Source organism: Oreochromis niloticus, linkage group LG7 (genome assembly GCF_001858045.2).
Source record: "Oreochromis niloticus isolate F11D_XX linkage group LG7, O_niloticus_UMD_NMBU, whole genome shotgun sequence".
NCBI lineage: Eukaryota > Metazoa > Chordata > Actinopteri > Cichliformes > Cichlidae > Oreochromis > Oreochromis niloticus.
Genome location: NC_031972.2, coordinates 18,341,906 through 18,359,160, shown reverse-complemented (window position 1 = coordinate 18,359,160; position 17,255 = coordinate 18,341,906). Strand labels below are relative to the sequence as shown.

The 17,255-nt window shown below is 41.7% G+C and overlaps 1 protein-coding gene and 1 long non-coding RNA gene across 5 annotated transcripts in view; one reads left to right on the top strand and one right to left on the bottom strand.

The window, feature by feature from the left end:
* Nucleotides 1-17,255, bottom strand: part of LOC102081771 (uncharacterized) — a 68,486-nt gene that overhangs the window by 17,038 nt on the left and 34,193 nt on the right. The window contains exons 2-3 of one of the 2 annotated variants that reach the window (XR_003220867.1): nucleotides 1,359-1,469; nucleotides 964-1,175 (exon numbers count right to left, since the gene is read on the bottom strand). This is a non-coding gene — a long non-coding RNA (uncharacterized LOC102081771). The remainder of the gene's footprint in view (nucleotides 1-963; nucleotides 1,176-1,358; nucleotides 1,470-17,255) is intronic. The other variant, XR_266714.4, reaches the window with a different exon arrangement.
* The window catches only part of ctif (CBP80/20-dependent translation initiation factor), a 60,856-nt gene that overhangs the window by 35,257 nt on the left and 8,344 nt on the right, over nucleotides 1-17,255 (top strand). For 2 of the 3 annotated variants that reach the window (XM_005456285.4, XM_005456284.4), the window contains exons 8-12: nucleotides 1,387-1,463; nucleotides 6,307-6,387; nucleotides 9,461-10,034; nucleotides 12,247-12,546; nucleotides 15,040-15,192. In XM_005456285.4, coding sequence (XP_005456342.1) covers nucleotides 1,387-1,463; nucleotides 6,307-6,387; nucleotides 9,461-10,034; nucleotides 12,247-12,546; nucleotides 15,040-15,192 — 1,185 coding nt within the window. The remainder of the gene's footprint in view (nucleotides 1-1,386; nucleotides 1,464-6,306; nucleotides 6,388-9,460; nucleotides 10,035-12,246; nucleotides 12,547-15,039; nucleotides 15,193-17,255) is intronic. The other variant, XM_005456286.4, reaches the window with a different exon arrangement.

The window sequence follows — 17,255 nt, the reverse complement described above, 5'->3', positions numbered from 1 at the left end:
TCTTTTTTCTTTTTTATTCTTCTTCTTGGGGCAGCACAGTGGTACAGTGATAAGCATTGTGGCCTCACAGTAAGTGGGTTTGAATCAAATGGCAGACTTGTGCCTTTCTGAGTGCAGTTTGCGTATTCTCCCTGTGCCTGTGAGGGTTCTCTCAGGGTATTCCAGCTTCCTCCCACAGTCCAAAAACATGCAAACGAGGTTAACTGGTGATTGACTGTAGGTGTAAATGTGAGTGTGAATGGTTGTCTGTGTTAGCCATCTGGCAGCCTGCCCTGGGTACCCTGCCTTCCTCCCATGACAGCCGAGATGGGCTCCAGCCCCACTGTGACTCTGAATCGGCTAAGAGTGACAAAATTGATGGATGTTCTCCTATTTGTAACACCTAAATAGAAAAGCTTTTAACAGAAAAATATTTATGTCAAAATGTGAGACTGCATTTGAAATGTAGCATATTCTAGTTTCTAAAAGCGTGCCTATTTAGCATGTGGCTAAAACAAAACCCAACCCTAAATTTAGATTGGTTGCTGATGAACCAACAGATGCTAAGAGTCTTTTAAGTCCCATGGCTATGGCCCCTCCAAGGGTAAGAGAGCTGCCATTTTACAGTGCGGAGCTGCCTACCTGTAATGCTAAAATGGTTTTTGTGGCACAGACTCACAGCCTAGCTTTTCACACACAGCATGAGTGTGGTCTTTTTCTTTCTTCTAATCCTGTTTCTTTATTTTCTTCCTACATCATCAGGCCGAGAGAAAATTGCGAGCTTCATTTCATGAATGAAATTTTCAGTGTATTTCCTGCAGCACATATAGGCTCCACTCCCAGTCCATTTTCCCCCCAATTTTGTTCAATTTTAAAACCAGAAGTTGTTTGCACAGCTGATGCGATACTTAGATTTGTAAAAACAGGCGCTGGTTTTGTGAAAAAAATATGCTTGTGTCTTATCTTGTGCTAGTGAGTATGTACCTTGAAGGAGGGTTTGAAAAAGATCCTGAAAACAGGTTTCTATGAACTTAGATACTTCCTCATTTCAGAAGTATCACAAGCACAAACGGGGGGGAGACTTCCTCCATGACTTACAAGAACTGTGGAAAAAGTTCCAGCAGTCGCACAAGCCTGAATAAAAATTGTTGGTCATCTAATACTGTGAGAATTCTTGTAGCAATACTTCAGTCATCCTGTGGAAAGGAACAAGATGTTCAACACTCTTCAGACATATATTCAAAATCAGCATCAAGGACAGCTCTAACTGTAGATGTAGACATTTGTGCACATACACACAAATCAAGTGTGTTTCAATAGATTATTATTGAAGTCATGTGTATAATTTTTACGCTAGTTTTGAAAGCAGCGATGCTTACTCTTACTCGGTGATTTGTCTTGTTACAGGTCTTCCCACCCCTTCCTAACGAGGCTGAGATCGCACACACCAAAAAGCTCTTCCGGCGCAGGAGGAACGACCGACGGTAAGCCTACACACACACACACACACACCTCAGTAAAAGGAAACATTTTTCTGTGTTGGTGTCAGTGCAGTCAGGCCCATAGCCCTAACATCTCTCCCCATCCAAAGAAAAGTTGAGACAGGAATGCAGGTTCCACACTCCACTGCAGACGGGGAATAAAGAAAAAGCACGGAGGAGACATTGAAGTTTCTCCTCCATTTTCAAGTTGATTAGGTCTCTATACTAAAACCTCTGCCAGCTTTTTAGTCACTTATTTTTGTGCCTACAATGTTCAAGTAATCTCAAGTCCAAACTAGGTTTCACACTGGCACATCTACTTTAATTGTATACAATGAAATCTAATTTCACCCAAGTCTGACTTCATTGAAACCAGGTCCTTAAAAGAAGAAAAGAAAAGAAAAAAAATCGCTCTCTCTCACTCTCTGCCCTGATGTCACTGGAAAACTGTTCTTCAGTTGCTAAGCGACCAGCGAAGAGAAAATATTTTGATTGTATTTGTGGTTTAAAAAGAGGAAATTGTCTCTAATACAAATGGAAAAAAAGCACTTTTATACTTGTTTTTAAGCTCAGAGGATAATTACTTTTGTCCAGAGCTTTTGTATTTATGTTTGATGGCCGCAGCAGCGAAGGCTTGGCAGAAAGAAAAGAACAAAAATATGGACCAACATCAGTTTGCTTGGGTTTTGGTCTATTTGTTTTTAAATGGGAAATATTAACACAAGACCATCCTGTTTTCTCGTGCACTCTGCTCCCAGGCACTCTTACAGCTTACACGTTAGGGGAAGTTTTACATAGAGAAACTGCTGGCCTGTGTCTGGTTTATGCACAATTGTCAGAAATTTACACAACTCTCGTCTCATAAATTTGAATCTGCCGCCAACATTTGCATTCAGCCATCCGTGCCTGAATCCAACTGAAAAGGAATAACATTAAATGCAAAGAGGCATCTTGACAAGAAAACCTTGTCACAAGCTTCCGTTAAATTTACATTCATTAACATTTAACCACAATGAATTACTAGGCAAACAGGTTTCTGCTGAATGACTTGTTGATGGTGGACTCTGAAAGTGTATTCACATTTTCAAACCTTAAATTTCTTTCAGTGATGAATGCATGCTGTCAGAGGTGCCACCAGGCTACCACTAGTGCTCTGCAATGCTGTAAATTTTGGTATTGATCCGATACCATTATCAATACATGGCCAGTATTACCAATACTGATATTTTTAACCTGTAAAGGCAGCTTGTGTAAGGGAGACCAGTGTATCATACTCTATGAGATGAATTACCTTCAATTCTGAACACATTTATGTGACCACTAAACCACTGTGATTTTCACTTTCCATACAAAGTATCGATCCTATCATGCTACTATGGGTCTGATGCCAGTGATGCTAGCTACCACCCTAAGGCCGCACAGTCACACGGGCCTAGAGGCAGGTCGGCTGCCCTCTGGAAACATCTGGTTGCTAGGGAAAGAAGTACACTCCCCAACTGAGAACTTTCACGTAAAGTGAAAAAAGTTGTATCTTTCAGCTGAAACCAACGCATTTCAAAACATGCAACTTTAGTTTAAATGTGAAGGTTGTCCACTTACGATTTGCATTAAGCCTTTTCACAGTTTCCCTACCACTAGCTGAGTAAGTGGGGAGCATTTGCAGACAAGTCAACATCTTCCATGCAAACTAAAGGTGATCTGCTAATAACCAAAGCAATCACAAAGTGACAGCTGGCAACCTCTGCATACTACTCACCAACCAGACAGGGAGTACACATTTTTACCCTAGCAACCTATCGTTGTCAGGGGTCTTTCCCCCTAGTGACAAAGGGTTGCTGACCCGGTTGTGTTACTGGGAACTAAACTGCCTGTAAATATTTTTTGGCCTGACCTACTTCAGAAGTTGATTAAAAATGTACGTCCCTTAATGTTTATCAATAGTTAACAGCAAAAAAAAAAAAAAGACCCAAGAGGAATTGTTTATACTACAGGTCGGCCCAGTAACATCAGAAAACTGTGGTTTATTTCGCCCCTTATAAATCATCTTAATTCACTGTAGTTCCCTGGTCCTCAGTAAACAACTGCTTTACATTACAAAGAAGCATCACACAGAAAGCAAAATGAAGCTAAGGATGAAACATGTCAAATGAAGGATGAGGCAGAGGATAAAAAGCTGGGCGGACATGAAATGGGGATCAGTAGAGCTGGAAAAGCAGAGAGCAAAAAGGAGAAAGCCGTGATTGTTCTCACAAGCCAAACATGAAGGCAAATTTATTTATTTTTTTTAACAATACAATTATTAATGAAAAAGAAAAGCTGGGAGTTGAGAGAAGAGGAGTGTGGAGTAGAATTAAAGTGGAATGGCTAAAAGTAGGTGCAGATTTTATATGCAGTGGGTCAGGAGAAATGAAAAAAAAAAGTGATATGATTGGGTCATGCCAACAGAGCAACCTCCTGCAAAGCTAAAAGCCTTTCTACATTGTTAACTGGCTTTACTTACTAAAGTGAAAGGTCTTTAAAGCTTAACGTGTCTGCTCATCAAATGCATTTAACACAATTGTTTCTTTGTAAAACACGTTAATCTTTTCCCGTCGTTATTGTGCAACTAAACACCAGCAGTCACTGTAAATGCGAATGTTGTATTTAGTGATTTATGTTGTCTAATGTCTCAACACAGCTGAGGTAGGAGAAGGAGAAAAAAAAACATGAGCAAACGTGCTAAAAGCAGAAGATGTTGAAATATGGAAATAACTATTGATCATTTGACTATTTGTCCGAGGCATGCGGGCTGCGCTGAACAAAGCTCAAGAAAGAGAAACAGAGTGGGACTGAGAGATTGAGTAAAGGAAAAGTGTAGGCTGGCTGTGGCAGGAAGGAAAAGAAAGGGGAGGTAGTGCATGTGTTTCTACTTTAGTAGGCACGTCAAGCAGGGCTGAAATTAGTTGTGATTTACTGGAATGTGCTGCTTACCGCTTTCTGCTTCAAAACAGAAAAAGGGGCAAAGAAAGAGCGTAGCAGAGCCTTTCTTCATCATACCTTTAAGTCTTTCTTTAAAAAAACAAAACATTCTATTAATTAACAAGAAGCTTTTACACATATTGACTTAATTTTGTCTTTGTTGGAAGAAGTGCACTTTGTCCACAGCATCACTTTAACTGTACTCACGACTAAACAAACAACAAACACTAATCGGGGATGATAAACATCCCATTTACAACACACCATAGCTGAAACCTGTTAAGTGTCATTTGAGCTGTTGAACTGAGAGTTGAAACGATTTAAAAACAGTTTGTGTGGGACTAAATGTCACCGCAATGACTAACAGTTCCGCTATCTTTATGATTTTTATGCTCTCAATTATGAGTAAACATCTGGGGCCAGAAGCATGAAATTGTGCACCAACAAAAAAAAAATACAAAAAGGAAAAACAGAAATGCACACTTTCTGTTAGATTTATGAAGGTGAAAGTAGGCCTGGTTCTGTTTTTATAAATCTCAGTTCTAGTACGAGCCTTATGTGCCCTGCTGAACTCACGATTTCATATCAGGGCTTATCCCCGCTCAGTGACTCATTAAGCCTGTGAAGTAAATGCATTGTGTGGCACTTGGCAATGTCTTTGAAGAGCTGTCATTACAAACGACTGCGATTATTTATAGCACCTGTTTTATCGCGTGTATACACACACTCACCAGCCACACACTCGACGCAAATATCTAATCAGCCAATCACATGAAATCATCTCAAACTCTTGAAAATGACAATGAGTTTACTGCACAGTCTCCAGGACCTATGTGATGCTGTCATGCCAATATGAGCCAAAGTCTCTGAGGAATGTTTCCAGCACCTTATTGAATCTGTGTCATAAAGAATTAAGGGGAAATGCAAAAGGGGGTACACCCAATACTAGCAAGTTTTAAATAATAAAGTGACATGTGAGTGTATATGACATGTCATTTTAAGCCAACATCAGGTAAATGAGCCATACTGAATAGCTGATAACCCTCCTATTAAACATAGCCAATATTTTGAGGGTTTTTCTTTGTTTTGTTAACTAACTAGTCAAAATTATTTAATGTGAGTGCTTCTCAAATTTAGAGTGATGGAAACTGCAAAAATTATTTTTTTAAAAAAATCATCAACATAGAATGCATTATACAGAAAATGGTATGTGCATTGTTAACATGTGTGATATACATCTGAAAGAGGTCTGCTGCTTCTTCTGCACCCACCATGAAACGCCTGCTTTACTGGGCGTAATCAATAAAAGCTCTGCATGCATGTATGCACACACGCTCAGTATGCTTTGGACTTTTAAATCTCAAGACTTAGCAATGCAAATATTCAGTCAAGCAGTCGAAACCCATCTCCCCACAGTCCATTAGGCCAGCGTGTTGTGTTCTTTATGAAGCTTTGGCCCCGTTATTGACTCGTCTGGCCTCCGGGCGTCTTTCCCCTGGGCCGATCAATTGTCCAGTCTGGGTCAGGCAGTGGTTCCATGAATTCTCCATCCACAAAACCGTGCACAGCAACAGTCCTGATTGATCATCAGCATCCTGCCTCCTCCAATGATCATGTCTGGCCATTAATTTCACCTCTTTAGTTACCTTAGCATTCTTTCTGTAGTTTTGTGCCTGTTGATTTTATGACCATTATCAACCTGTAGTTTTTGTTTGTTTCCCTCTTTGCCGCTTTGCTTTCCTTCTCTTAAAACCTTCCGTTTCCTCCTTTTACGCTATCCATTAAATCCCCCCTGCTGTTTTCTACAAACTGTGCTGCCACTGTACTCAACTCTTCATCCATCCTTCCAATCACCTGCACTGTGGCATCCCATCTGTCTTGTCTGTAGAGCATTTGATCAGTTCACCCGAGACCAGTTAACCGTACTTCTGCCTACTGGCCCAGGGGGAAAGCGTCAAGTCTGTGCCAGGTTAGTGACAACATAAGAAAGATGCTCAGAACAAGACCTGAGTACAAAACGGTGGAAACTGCATTTGATTGATTCTACTCAAGACACCCAGAGGTCAGCTCATGGTGTGGTACTCAACTCAACCCCCCCCCTCAATCAAACACACAAATGGCTCCATATAATGAGGAGGTGGAGCCAGCCAGGCAACATCAAACACTAATTTAAACCGGTTAATACCTTCATATTACCAAACTCATCATCCTCAGCCAAAAAAAGAAGTAATTTCTCATTTCATTAGAAGCTCGGTCACGCCAGAGTCAGGTCTGTTTCCAAGTAACAAGACAGTGCGAGATGAAATTTCATCAGTGGCCCCATCATTTATCCCTAATGCAAACATCTCTTTGGCATTAATATGACTGATGGGCGGTCAATCTGAGCAACACTCTCTCTACCGCAGAGCTCACAGTCATTAAATATGATTTACATTTTATTTCATTCTCACTTTCACCCCTCATCACCAACACCAGTAGATCAGAATGGATTATTAATGTTGAGCCTGAACTAACAGCTACTATAAATATCTAATGAATCAAATCAGAGTATATGTACGTGTGTGTGTCAAAGAGAGACGTGTCATATTTCTCAGCTCTCTTGTCTTGCAGTGAGCAGCTTAGCAAATTAAACATGATTTCATCATTAGCACTGAAGTTCTAATCCGTAAGGTATCTGATTCTTTAGTCTTAAACCTACAGTAAATACTCCTCAGGTGTAAACTCTCTCAAATATAGAACTGCAGGACCAGCTGTTTACAGCTCAGCCTAATCAAAAATGTCAAAAATAACTTGGACACCAAAGCGGGGACTGTTGAATTGGTCGCTCACGATGACCATAAGCCAGAGAATTTAATGATTTAAAGCACTGGTAAAAAAACAAATAATATTTTTTTAAAATACAGGAAAAGTTATAGGATAATTTTTTGATGTAAAAGAAAATCATTCCTGTGAAAGAGGCGTTGTCTTTCTTTACAGAGGGAACCGCTTCAGTTAGCAGTGCGATTACAAACACGTCAGGCCAACGCTGATCAGGCTGAGACCGAATATTTATGAAGTGATGAAGGTAGGCTCTTTGGCAGAGGAGAGTCACAAGATGAACTGTCTTCCAACCTCCCAGAGAGAGTGGAGGAGGGGGGGGGACATAAACCACATAAACACACACATAAAAACGATAAATACGTTCACACAAACACTCCTTTACCGAGAGAGCTGCCAGACAGGGAAAAAAGCTAATTGTTTTTTATTACTGATGGAATCAATTATTTACTCCATCCATAAAAAAATGGACTTGACAGTTATTTGTAGAAAAAAAAATTCCTTAAATATCATGCGCAAAACTCTCTCTCCAAACCATGAATATTTCAGTTTACATTGCTTTAAAACAGAGAAAGCCGATCCTCACAGGACAACCTCGATCCAGCAAATGTTGGACAACTAAGCCTTAAATCCGACATAAAGTCTGTTGTGCCTTGTAATTTATTTATTAACTTAACAGGCAATGCCTATCAGTGTGCCACTACCAGTTAATTGAACCATTTAAGCCAGGGGTGTCAAAAGCAAGGCTCGGGGGCCAGAATTGGCCCAACAGAGACTCCAGTCTGGCCCACTGGACGGCTTTGAAAAATTAGCAGGACGGTGTAAATTTCAGACATTTAACTGTGTTTTCATAGGTTTTACAGAGTTTGCTGCTGACAGACCTCCTCCACAGCCATTTATACGACTTTAAAGTATTTAAGTCATAGATAACAAAATTCAATGAGAGAAATATCTCATTGAATTTTTTTTTTTTCAATGAGAGAAATATCTCATTGAATTTTTGCTTCTTTTTTTAAACAATGGTTTCAAAGTAAAACAAAAGGACATTTTCTGTGAATTAACAAAAACTTTATGTTCTGTAACTTTGCACATCTACATTTTAAGCCCAAAGAGTCACGCTGACAGATTTCTTTCAACTACAGAAGTGTAGGAAAACTAAATATAAATAAATAATATCATGAAATATCTGCACGATTCAATGTGTAGTTAATCATCTATACACTGACAGACAGGTGAGTGGCGTGACCCACCATGTATGCAAAATGAGTTTGACATTCCAGATTTAAGCTATTATTTAAATCGTCCTTATGCAGCACTTTTATACTGTAACTAAACACTCTTAGTGCTTTATACAACTTGCCTCATTCACACAAGCATATTTTTATCCTTTTTTTGTTTTTGTTTTCTTTTTTTTAAACGCTAGTGCTTTCTATCCAACGTTCATACTCCAAAGGATGCATCTGAGAGCAGCTTGGTTTTAGTATGTTGCCAAAGGATATTTGGCGTGCAGACTGGAGCAGCCAGGGATCAAACCACCGACTTTCTGATTAGCAGATGACCCGCTGTACCTCCTGAGCTACAGCCGCCCCACCCCCCACCACGACGTTTCAATGCATACGTTTTACTGGGTTCATGTACAGAAAGGGCTTACCTCAAACAAGCGTATAGATGCTATTTTAGCATATTTGGGAACTAGCTACTTTTCTTTTGCAAGTAAAGTTTGTAACCACCTACACCAATATGCTAGCAGGGTGTCTAAACATACTGATTTCATTTCCTTCATTTACAGATCACATCAGTGAAAAATTAACATTAAATAAGCTACATGGATACAGTTAGGCATATCTGAACAAATGCTTGCTAGCTGCTGCTACCCTTTGAGCTAGTTCACTGGCTGAGGCAAATAATAGGTTGCCTTCTCAGTGCCAGGGTGACTAATCCCTTGGACCATATGTCAGCGGCTTGTCAAGCCCAGAGCCAGTGCAGCAAAAGGACACAGCCATGCGGGACAGGAAAACACAGACACACTGTGCGTCCACATGTAAGCAGGCACTGGGCTTATGATTTTCTAGATGTAGTTCAGTAGTGGTGGGTTAGTGCTTTTGTGTAGAGGTTCTCACAAGAATAATGTTTGATCTTTGTGAGAAGGTGTGTCACAAAGCCGTTTAAGATATAAGGCGGCTGCCATTTCATTACACTGCACCTAAAACCTGCCCTCATTTCAGGAGACAGCAGCGGCCTCACGGCGGCGGAGGTGGCGGAGGAGGGAAGAACCAGCCTCAGTCACCGCAGCAGCAGAGGGATCAAAACCAGCAGCAGTCCCCAAACCAGCAACAGCAGAGTTCAGCAGAACAAGGAGATAACAGAAACAGTTGCGCCGGTCGGCCCCCTCGCCAGTACCAAGGAGGACATGGGCAGCGCCAAGGAGGGCCCTCACATCACGGATACAGCCAGAACCGGCGTTGGCACAACAATCAGAAAGGTCAGGGGCATGGACAGACAAACGCTACGGGTGATAAAGGAGTACCCCCAAGAACAACCAAAGACAAAGAGACTGAGAATGTAAAACTGGGTGACGAGCACATCAGACCTCTTCTAGACTGCAGCAGCAAGAGTCTCAGTGAGTCACCCAAATCTGACTCGACGCCAAACACGACCGCTTTCCCCGATCTGACGGCTTACAAGGAATCTCCCAACACACCGCAAAGTGGAAAGGCAAGCGAGGGCCAGTCGGAGCAGCCCAAAATCTGCCTTCTGCAGTCGTCAAAGGAGAGGCTGAGGAGGAGACTAAAGGACAAGGTACCGAAAAGCTGCTTAGTGACTGTCAGTCAGTATTAAAGCAACCAGAACCGATGTGTATATACACACACAAACACAGTCACACGACACGATTTGCTCTTATAATTACCTTAATTATGTTCAAAAACATGCGTGCACTGTCATAATGTACACACATGGAGAAACACTTTCCTCCCTGCCTTGCTTGTCTGTTCATTTTTACAGCATTCAGGTTGACACACACACACACCCAGACTGGCAGGGAGGGGAGCACATGTTCTCACTAAGGAGGTGAAGAAACTAAACCAGCATTAGCTTAACAGTTTTTGATGTTTTCCACTGTGCCCCAAACTGATGAGTTGGCCAACTGTAGCTGCCCCCCTTTTTTTTCCTCCTTACAGCTAACTCATTACCACCAGGAGACAATTGATTTGACAACACGGGACTTCCCAAGATGCAGCAAGGCAGGAATTAGTAAATATACCCTCTGTGATGCCAGTGAATCAGTGAAACCAGTCTAGAAGGGAACTTTTGCTTGATGAGATCCACCGCGAAATACATCTAATGTTTGCATCATCGTTGTTTGCAATAATGTTTTTTCCTAACCGGTGACAAAACCTGGTGTATTCGCAACATTTTGCAAAACCTTGACTGGGTTACACGTCATGCGCTTTCAGCAGGGCTACACAATCTGTTGCTTGGCAGTAGTCGGATTGCAGGCGATTTTAAATCAAATACATTTTGCTACAACTCTGCGTGCACACAGCGAGATGAGCGGGGAACAGGTGGAAGGTGAATTTATTCATCTAATACGAGCAGCAGCAGAGCCTCCCGCTAGATCAGACTCAATTTTTTACTTTATTTTTTTTCCCCCAATACTCGAGCCACCTGAAATGGAGTGAAATGAAACGGCCACCTTGCTGCTCACGCTGGCCTCCTCACATCAGTTTCTGCCAGGATTCCTCAGTGGCGAGAGGGATGGGGCAGGTGGGCCAGTCCTATTTCTGGTCACCAGTTTAGGGGGTGCATCTCTGCAACCCTTTCCCTGCTTTGTTAGAATGGTAGCTGAGCAGGGGAAACGCATTATAATTGTGCCATGAGTCACCACCTTTTAAATGATAACGAACCCACTGCCTGTTTTGTTCTTTTCCCTCCTTTCACTCATACTCCTACACTTTTTTTCCCAGTGGCATTGACAGTTAACAATGGAAAACAATGCGTAACAATACAGTTAATAGGTACAAAGGTACAAAGGCTCAATGTAAGAAAAATGGATATACCTGTGATTTATCTCTCTTTCTCTAATCAGCTTAATTATAAACATAGTTATAAACTTGCCTTTGAACCAGAGCGTTATTGGAAAAGGATATAGGAAAACTGGAAATACAGTATCAGTCATACCTGCCTTGGCTCACTCTATGTCTACTGAGCCAACATAGCAATAATGGGAGCCAGGGTGGCTGTCCACTTAAAATGACACCCCAGATAGTGCTCTTTTTGAAAAATCTTGAGTGGTTATGAATGTAAATTTTAAGTTTCTGTGACAGTTTCTGTGGGAGTATCAAGGACATTGCATGATAGAAGAGGAATGTTTCAGCAAAAAAATAAAAATCATCATATGACAGCTTATAAAGAAGAAAATGTTGAAAGCTGTGGCCCGTGTACGTCACTGAACTTAACTGCTGACCCTTTTTCCACTGACCAAGTCAGTCAACCCAGTACAAAAAGTGTCTGTACCCAAACATGGAACTGTCAGAGGTTATTGGGAAGTGTTTCAACAAGAAATATAACAATGACTGGCACATGAAGCCAGGACTTTTTCTCTACTGTGAGTGAACTTGGTAAAACAGAAAAAACCCAAAACAGAAAAGTCCAATGGTGTTTAATTTCACATGAGAGATCATTACTAGTCAGAGTAATGCATCACTGTGTAACTACCATTTTTGAAGCATTTGCTATTTAAGCTACAAATGAGCTTTAATATGTCTGTCCACATATTCAGGACTTTAACTAGAGCAACTGTTCCCTAAGGAAAGAAACATGACGTATAAACTTCCTAAACATTCTCATTAACTCAACTTGCTTTGTCATTCATCACAACTCATGTGTCAGATTAGCTGACATTTATTTCTCTGTAGGAACATCTGATTCGTGTTGAAATGTACTGTGCTCTGAATCTAATATCATTATCCTCACCAACCACTTACATGTATTATCCCGTCTTTCCCCTAAGGAGGAAGCATGCGTGCAGCAGTCGGGCCCCGGATCACGGAATATGGACCGGCTAGTGGAGCTTCTCAACAGCATGAGGAGCAACAGCAGTGGAGTAGAGCAACAGCTGGCGTCCTTCATGGAGGAGGCGCAGTCCTCGGCCCGTTCGGAGGAAACCCTCGCTCAGGTGGTCAGCGCGATCTACTCCAAGGCCGTGTCGGACAGGAGCTTCGCGGCAACAGCTGCGAAGCTCTGCGACAAGATGGCGCTGTTCATGGTGGAGGGGACCAAGTTTAGATCGCTGCTGCTCAACATGCTGCAGGTGAGATGACAACAACAGCGTCCAAAGCTTATCCTGGCTCCTTAATGTTTTCTCTAAATACTGAAGCAGGTGTAATTTATTTTATTTTTATTTTGGGGGGGGGAATCAATGGATTTTTTAAAATAGTAACTTGTACCGAAAAAACATTGTGTGCTAAACTGTTCTTAAAAAAGGATTGTGTCACTTTTAACAAGAAACAACAGTTTTTGCGACCGTGTGCAATGAACTTGAGAGCCTGTTGCCTTTTCAAATAGCTGCTTTGAAGATGGGGATGAGGTCTGTGACCACTCGCAGTTAGGTAGTGTTTTTAAAACGACGTTGGGGCATCAAAAAAGGTAATAAAACAGACATAAGATGGAGTCAGTCTGCTGTAAGTCTGCAATTGCATTGGCAACTGTATCCAATCTGTTTGTGAGAATATGATGAGTAACTATGATAAATTGGTCAAAATGATAAATCTGGTAAATCTGAATTTAGATATTTTAAATCCATGTCACACTGTTGAGCTTCCAGCTAAACCATTTTTGCAGTTAATCATTAAAAATTAAGCAGAAAACAGTTTCATATTTAATTGTTTGTAGAGCAACAAAAACTCTGCTCTGAATCATTTTTATATATTTTGGGAATAGACTAAACACTTTTAATTGATTAACCAAAACAACATTTTCAGATGAAGCAATAATGACCCTGAAAATCTTTTGTCCAAAGTCTATTGCTTTAATGTTTGAATCCCCCTGACTATACCTGACATTTTATGCCTTGAAATGCATGAGTTATTGTAAACAAGAAGTTTAAATGAGCATTAAACATCATAGTTTATACTCCATGTTTTAACATAATAATCTGTCATTTCAGCAGCTTCCTTCAAGCTTTGCTTTTTTGAGAACGTTCAGGTTGAAGCCCACTGTGTGTGTGTGTGTGTGTGTGTGTGTGTGTGTGTGTGTGTGTGTGTGTGTGTGTGAGAGATACTGTAAATGTCAGTGGGCACAGCAGCTAATCTAAACACCCAGGGGGGAAGAAAGAAACCAGTTCCCCCTTTTTCCTCTTCGTGTCTTCACTTAACTGCACCGTTCCAGTCTCGCACCCTCCGTGAAAACATCCCCTCCGCCGTTGCATACTTCACTCCCCCTTCCTCCTCATCCCTCATGAGCTCTGTATTCCAGAGCTGCCCCATCTTATCGCCCTCCCCTCACCCAGAATGACACAGGCCACTGCCTCGCTACTTCATCCTGCATAGTTCCCATGTCCATCTCTCGCCCGCCAAACTTTTCCTTTCGTCCTTCGCAAACTCCTGAGAGCAGCAGGCAAACTAGAAGTAGACACACAACACATCCTTGATGCCATCAAGCTCTAAATGTTAACCCCCCCCCTTCACTCCTACGCTTTTCTTTTTCCTCCTCCCTTGAGCTTTAGTGTTTTTCCACCTCTTCCTTTAGATGTTGAAACTTGTTTTTATCCCAAATCCAGCAGCAGTGAATCTTGCCTTGATCCTTTTACCCTCCCTTTTTTTTTTTATTCACCCCCTCCTCATCTCAGCTATGAGGTCCCTTCTTTTCTTTTATTCCTCACTTTAAAATCCACTTCCTAGCTAGCCAGCCAGCATGCCCCCCTCCCCCCTTGTCTTTGACATTTTGCCTTTTTTTTTTTTGCTTTAAAATATTGTAAATGTCATAAGTGGGCTCATGAAAGCTTTAATTAATGATGTTGCTTTCAGACCCCTGGATCTCAGTATGGGGTGGAATTACTGTGTGACTGCTGTGGCTTTGCTTGAACATAGTCAGACTTTCTCATAATGAAATATTTAACACAGCTCAGAAGTCCCAGGGGCCCTTTTTTGTCTATTACTGTTGACACCTTTTGATATTATAATATGATATGATAATTTGCTGAATCATTTTAGTTTAATTTTGAGCGCGTGTTGGGCTTGTTTTTAAGTGGGCGGAGCTTCCTGCCAAACCTCTTTATGGCTCTGTTGTCTGTGCACAGGCAGACTTTTAGTGTAGCCGTTCAGCAGCCCAACAGGCAGCAGAGCGAGCGGCTCTGACTGTTGATAAAGTTTCACTTTAATCTGCTGAATAACATCTTTACAAGTGCACATTAAGCATTAACACATATTAACCTCGGCACTTTAACAGCACCGACACAGTTCACCACACTTCACTTCAAACTAAATTAACACACTCGCCTCCACTTCTGGCAGATAAAAGAAATTTGGGAATTTGTTTAATGCGTTTTCAAGCTGCTTTTTGGCTTCAAGTACGTTGAGGAACGAGGTTAATATACGTGCCACCTACCAAAAAATCCCATTAGAGAGATGGAAAACTGGTTAAAAGTGATTAATGGTTCTGCCAGGAAGATGGTTAACCATCCTTACTTATGAATTTAACACCTACCTACCCACTGCCTACTTGTACTACACAGCTACTGAAGCTGGATAACCGGGAATGTTTTAGTGTGTTTTCTAAACTAACCAAGCATCCTTTTTCCACTCAGAGGGATTTTTCCCGCCGCGAGGAGCTCCAGCAGTCAGATGTGGAGCGGTGGTTGGGTTTCATCACCTTCTTGTGCGAAGTGTTTGGTACCATGAGGAGCTCCGGCGAGCCGTTCAGGGTGCTGGTGTGTCCCATCTACACTTGTCTACGAGAGGTTTGTATCTGTTTTTTTTTTTTTAGGTCACTAGCCAAAATCATCAACCCCTTTCACGCTTTTCGAATAAGAGAAAGCGCCCGGCTGCGTCTGTGTATCGTGCCTGCTCAGTTCAATACATGCACTGAATCAGAGTTTCCTGTTTTTGGCCAGACTCAGTCTAGACTCTTGAAACCACAGCTCTGTTTGGTTAGTGGTGCAAAAACAGCCAGGACACCATCAGTTCCAGGAACATTTTGTGACCCCAGGTTCACTTCTCATCAGCTGGTCTTGCTCACTTAGACACGCTCTCTCGGTCTCCATGGAAACCATTAAGGGAAACCGCAGCAGACGCACGGCGATACAGAAGTGGTTAATGACAAATGAAATACTGAAAGGGGAAGCAAGCGAGGTGAGGGAGGTGAGGGGAAGTGGGGGAGACTGTGGCTCAGGTTGACTGTCAACTCATGGCACAACAGGTAAAAAAGAAACCAGCAGAGAGGAAGTTTGGTTTTAATACAGGGTCAGAACGAGAGAGGAAAAACAAGGTCAGGTGTCGGAACTAGTCTGAACACTATAAAAATATACATCCACAACTGCTTGGTTAGATACACCTGTTCAACGGCTACTTAACGCAAGTATTTAAATCAACAAATCACATGGCAGCAGCGCAGTGCATTTAGGCATGTAGACATGATAAAGACGATATGCTGGAGTTCAAAGCGAGCATCAGAATGGGGAAGAACTGTGACATGGTTGTTGGTGAGTATTTCCGGAGCTGCTGATCTGCTGGGATTTTCCCCACACAGAACGATCCGCAAAAGAGCAAATATCCAGTGAGCAGCAGTTGAAAATGCCTTGGTGATGCCAGAGGTTAGAGGAGAATGACCAAAGTGCTTCACACTGATGGGAAAGCAACACTAAATCAAATAACTGAGTAAGGCTGTGAGGGTTAGTGTGTATTCCCTTCAATGATCACAGTAGGCATGAACTCACAGAGGCAGACTCCATTTCTTTTACTAGCGGCAATTTTTCTAATTCTTCATCCCATATTTAGTGGTGAGTTGAACAAAGTTCCACGGTGGATACGCATTTCGGACCGCATAGAATAACATGGCGTTCGCAGAGGGAGAATCAAATGAGATGACATGAGAATCAAAACAATTGCGATTTATAAGAAATCCATTTTAAAAAGATAGAGATGTTAAAAATTGCTGTATGTGTGACAAAGTTTAATTCAGATAGACCCACCCAATAAGGAGGAGATGGGGCAGAGACAGACATACGTATACTACAATCGTTATAGTAAGATTCTTTATATTTCCTTTGTTGTTTGTATCTTCTTAATGTGATTTTACATTAACAAATTCTATCATCTGCTACACCACATGCAGCTGTAAGATGAAGTTCTATTTGTTGTCGGATCAGCAGAAGGAGAGTGAGGTTTGGTTGCATGAGTGAGAGGAGATAGAAGTGAACTCTATACGGAACAAAAGGATTCGTGTAATGACACTTCAAACCGCCCGCATCTGATTTGAAAACGTATCGTCCAGCCCTCAGGGAGGCAAGTAATTTTTTGGCATCACTGGAGAACATTTCCTCATATTGAAATTCAAGTGGGGTAATTGGAGACCTCTGCACCCCCTTTTTTTTTGTTCTGTTTTTCCAGGCATTAGAAAATCTAGCCTGTGAGATCTTAGCCAAGCCCCAGATCAAGTGATCTAGTACAAAAGGAGCAACAGCCCAACAGTCGGAGCTGGTTAAACAGAGGACCTCCTCGCAGGCAAAGAGGGGTCAGTCTCCCAGCATCTATGCTGGATATTTGGTGACATTATTTTTAACTCCTACACAGCGCGTGCATTTTTCTGGTGAGGGTGGAGGGCTGGATTCTGAAATTCAGCTTTTGTTTCTCTTCAATATTTCTAGTGTAGTTTGAACACACCTGGCGTCTCATTAACAAACAAAACAATCGCACACAGTTTAAGCCATCCACACCCTGTCTGATGGTATGCCCAGGGCTTTATCTCAGGCTTGTTAAAAGGCTCAACAGCATGACCAAGGGTGTGGACTAACCAGTCAGCAAT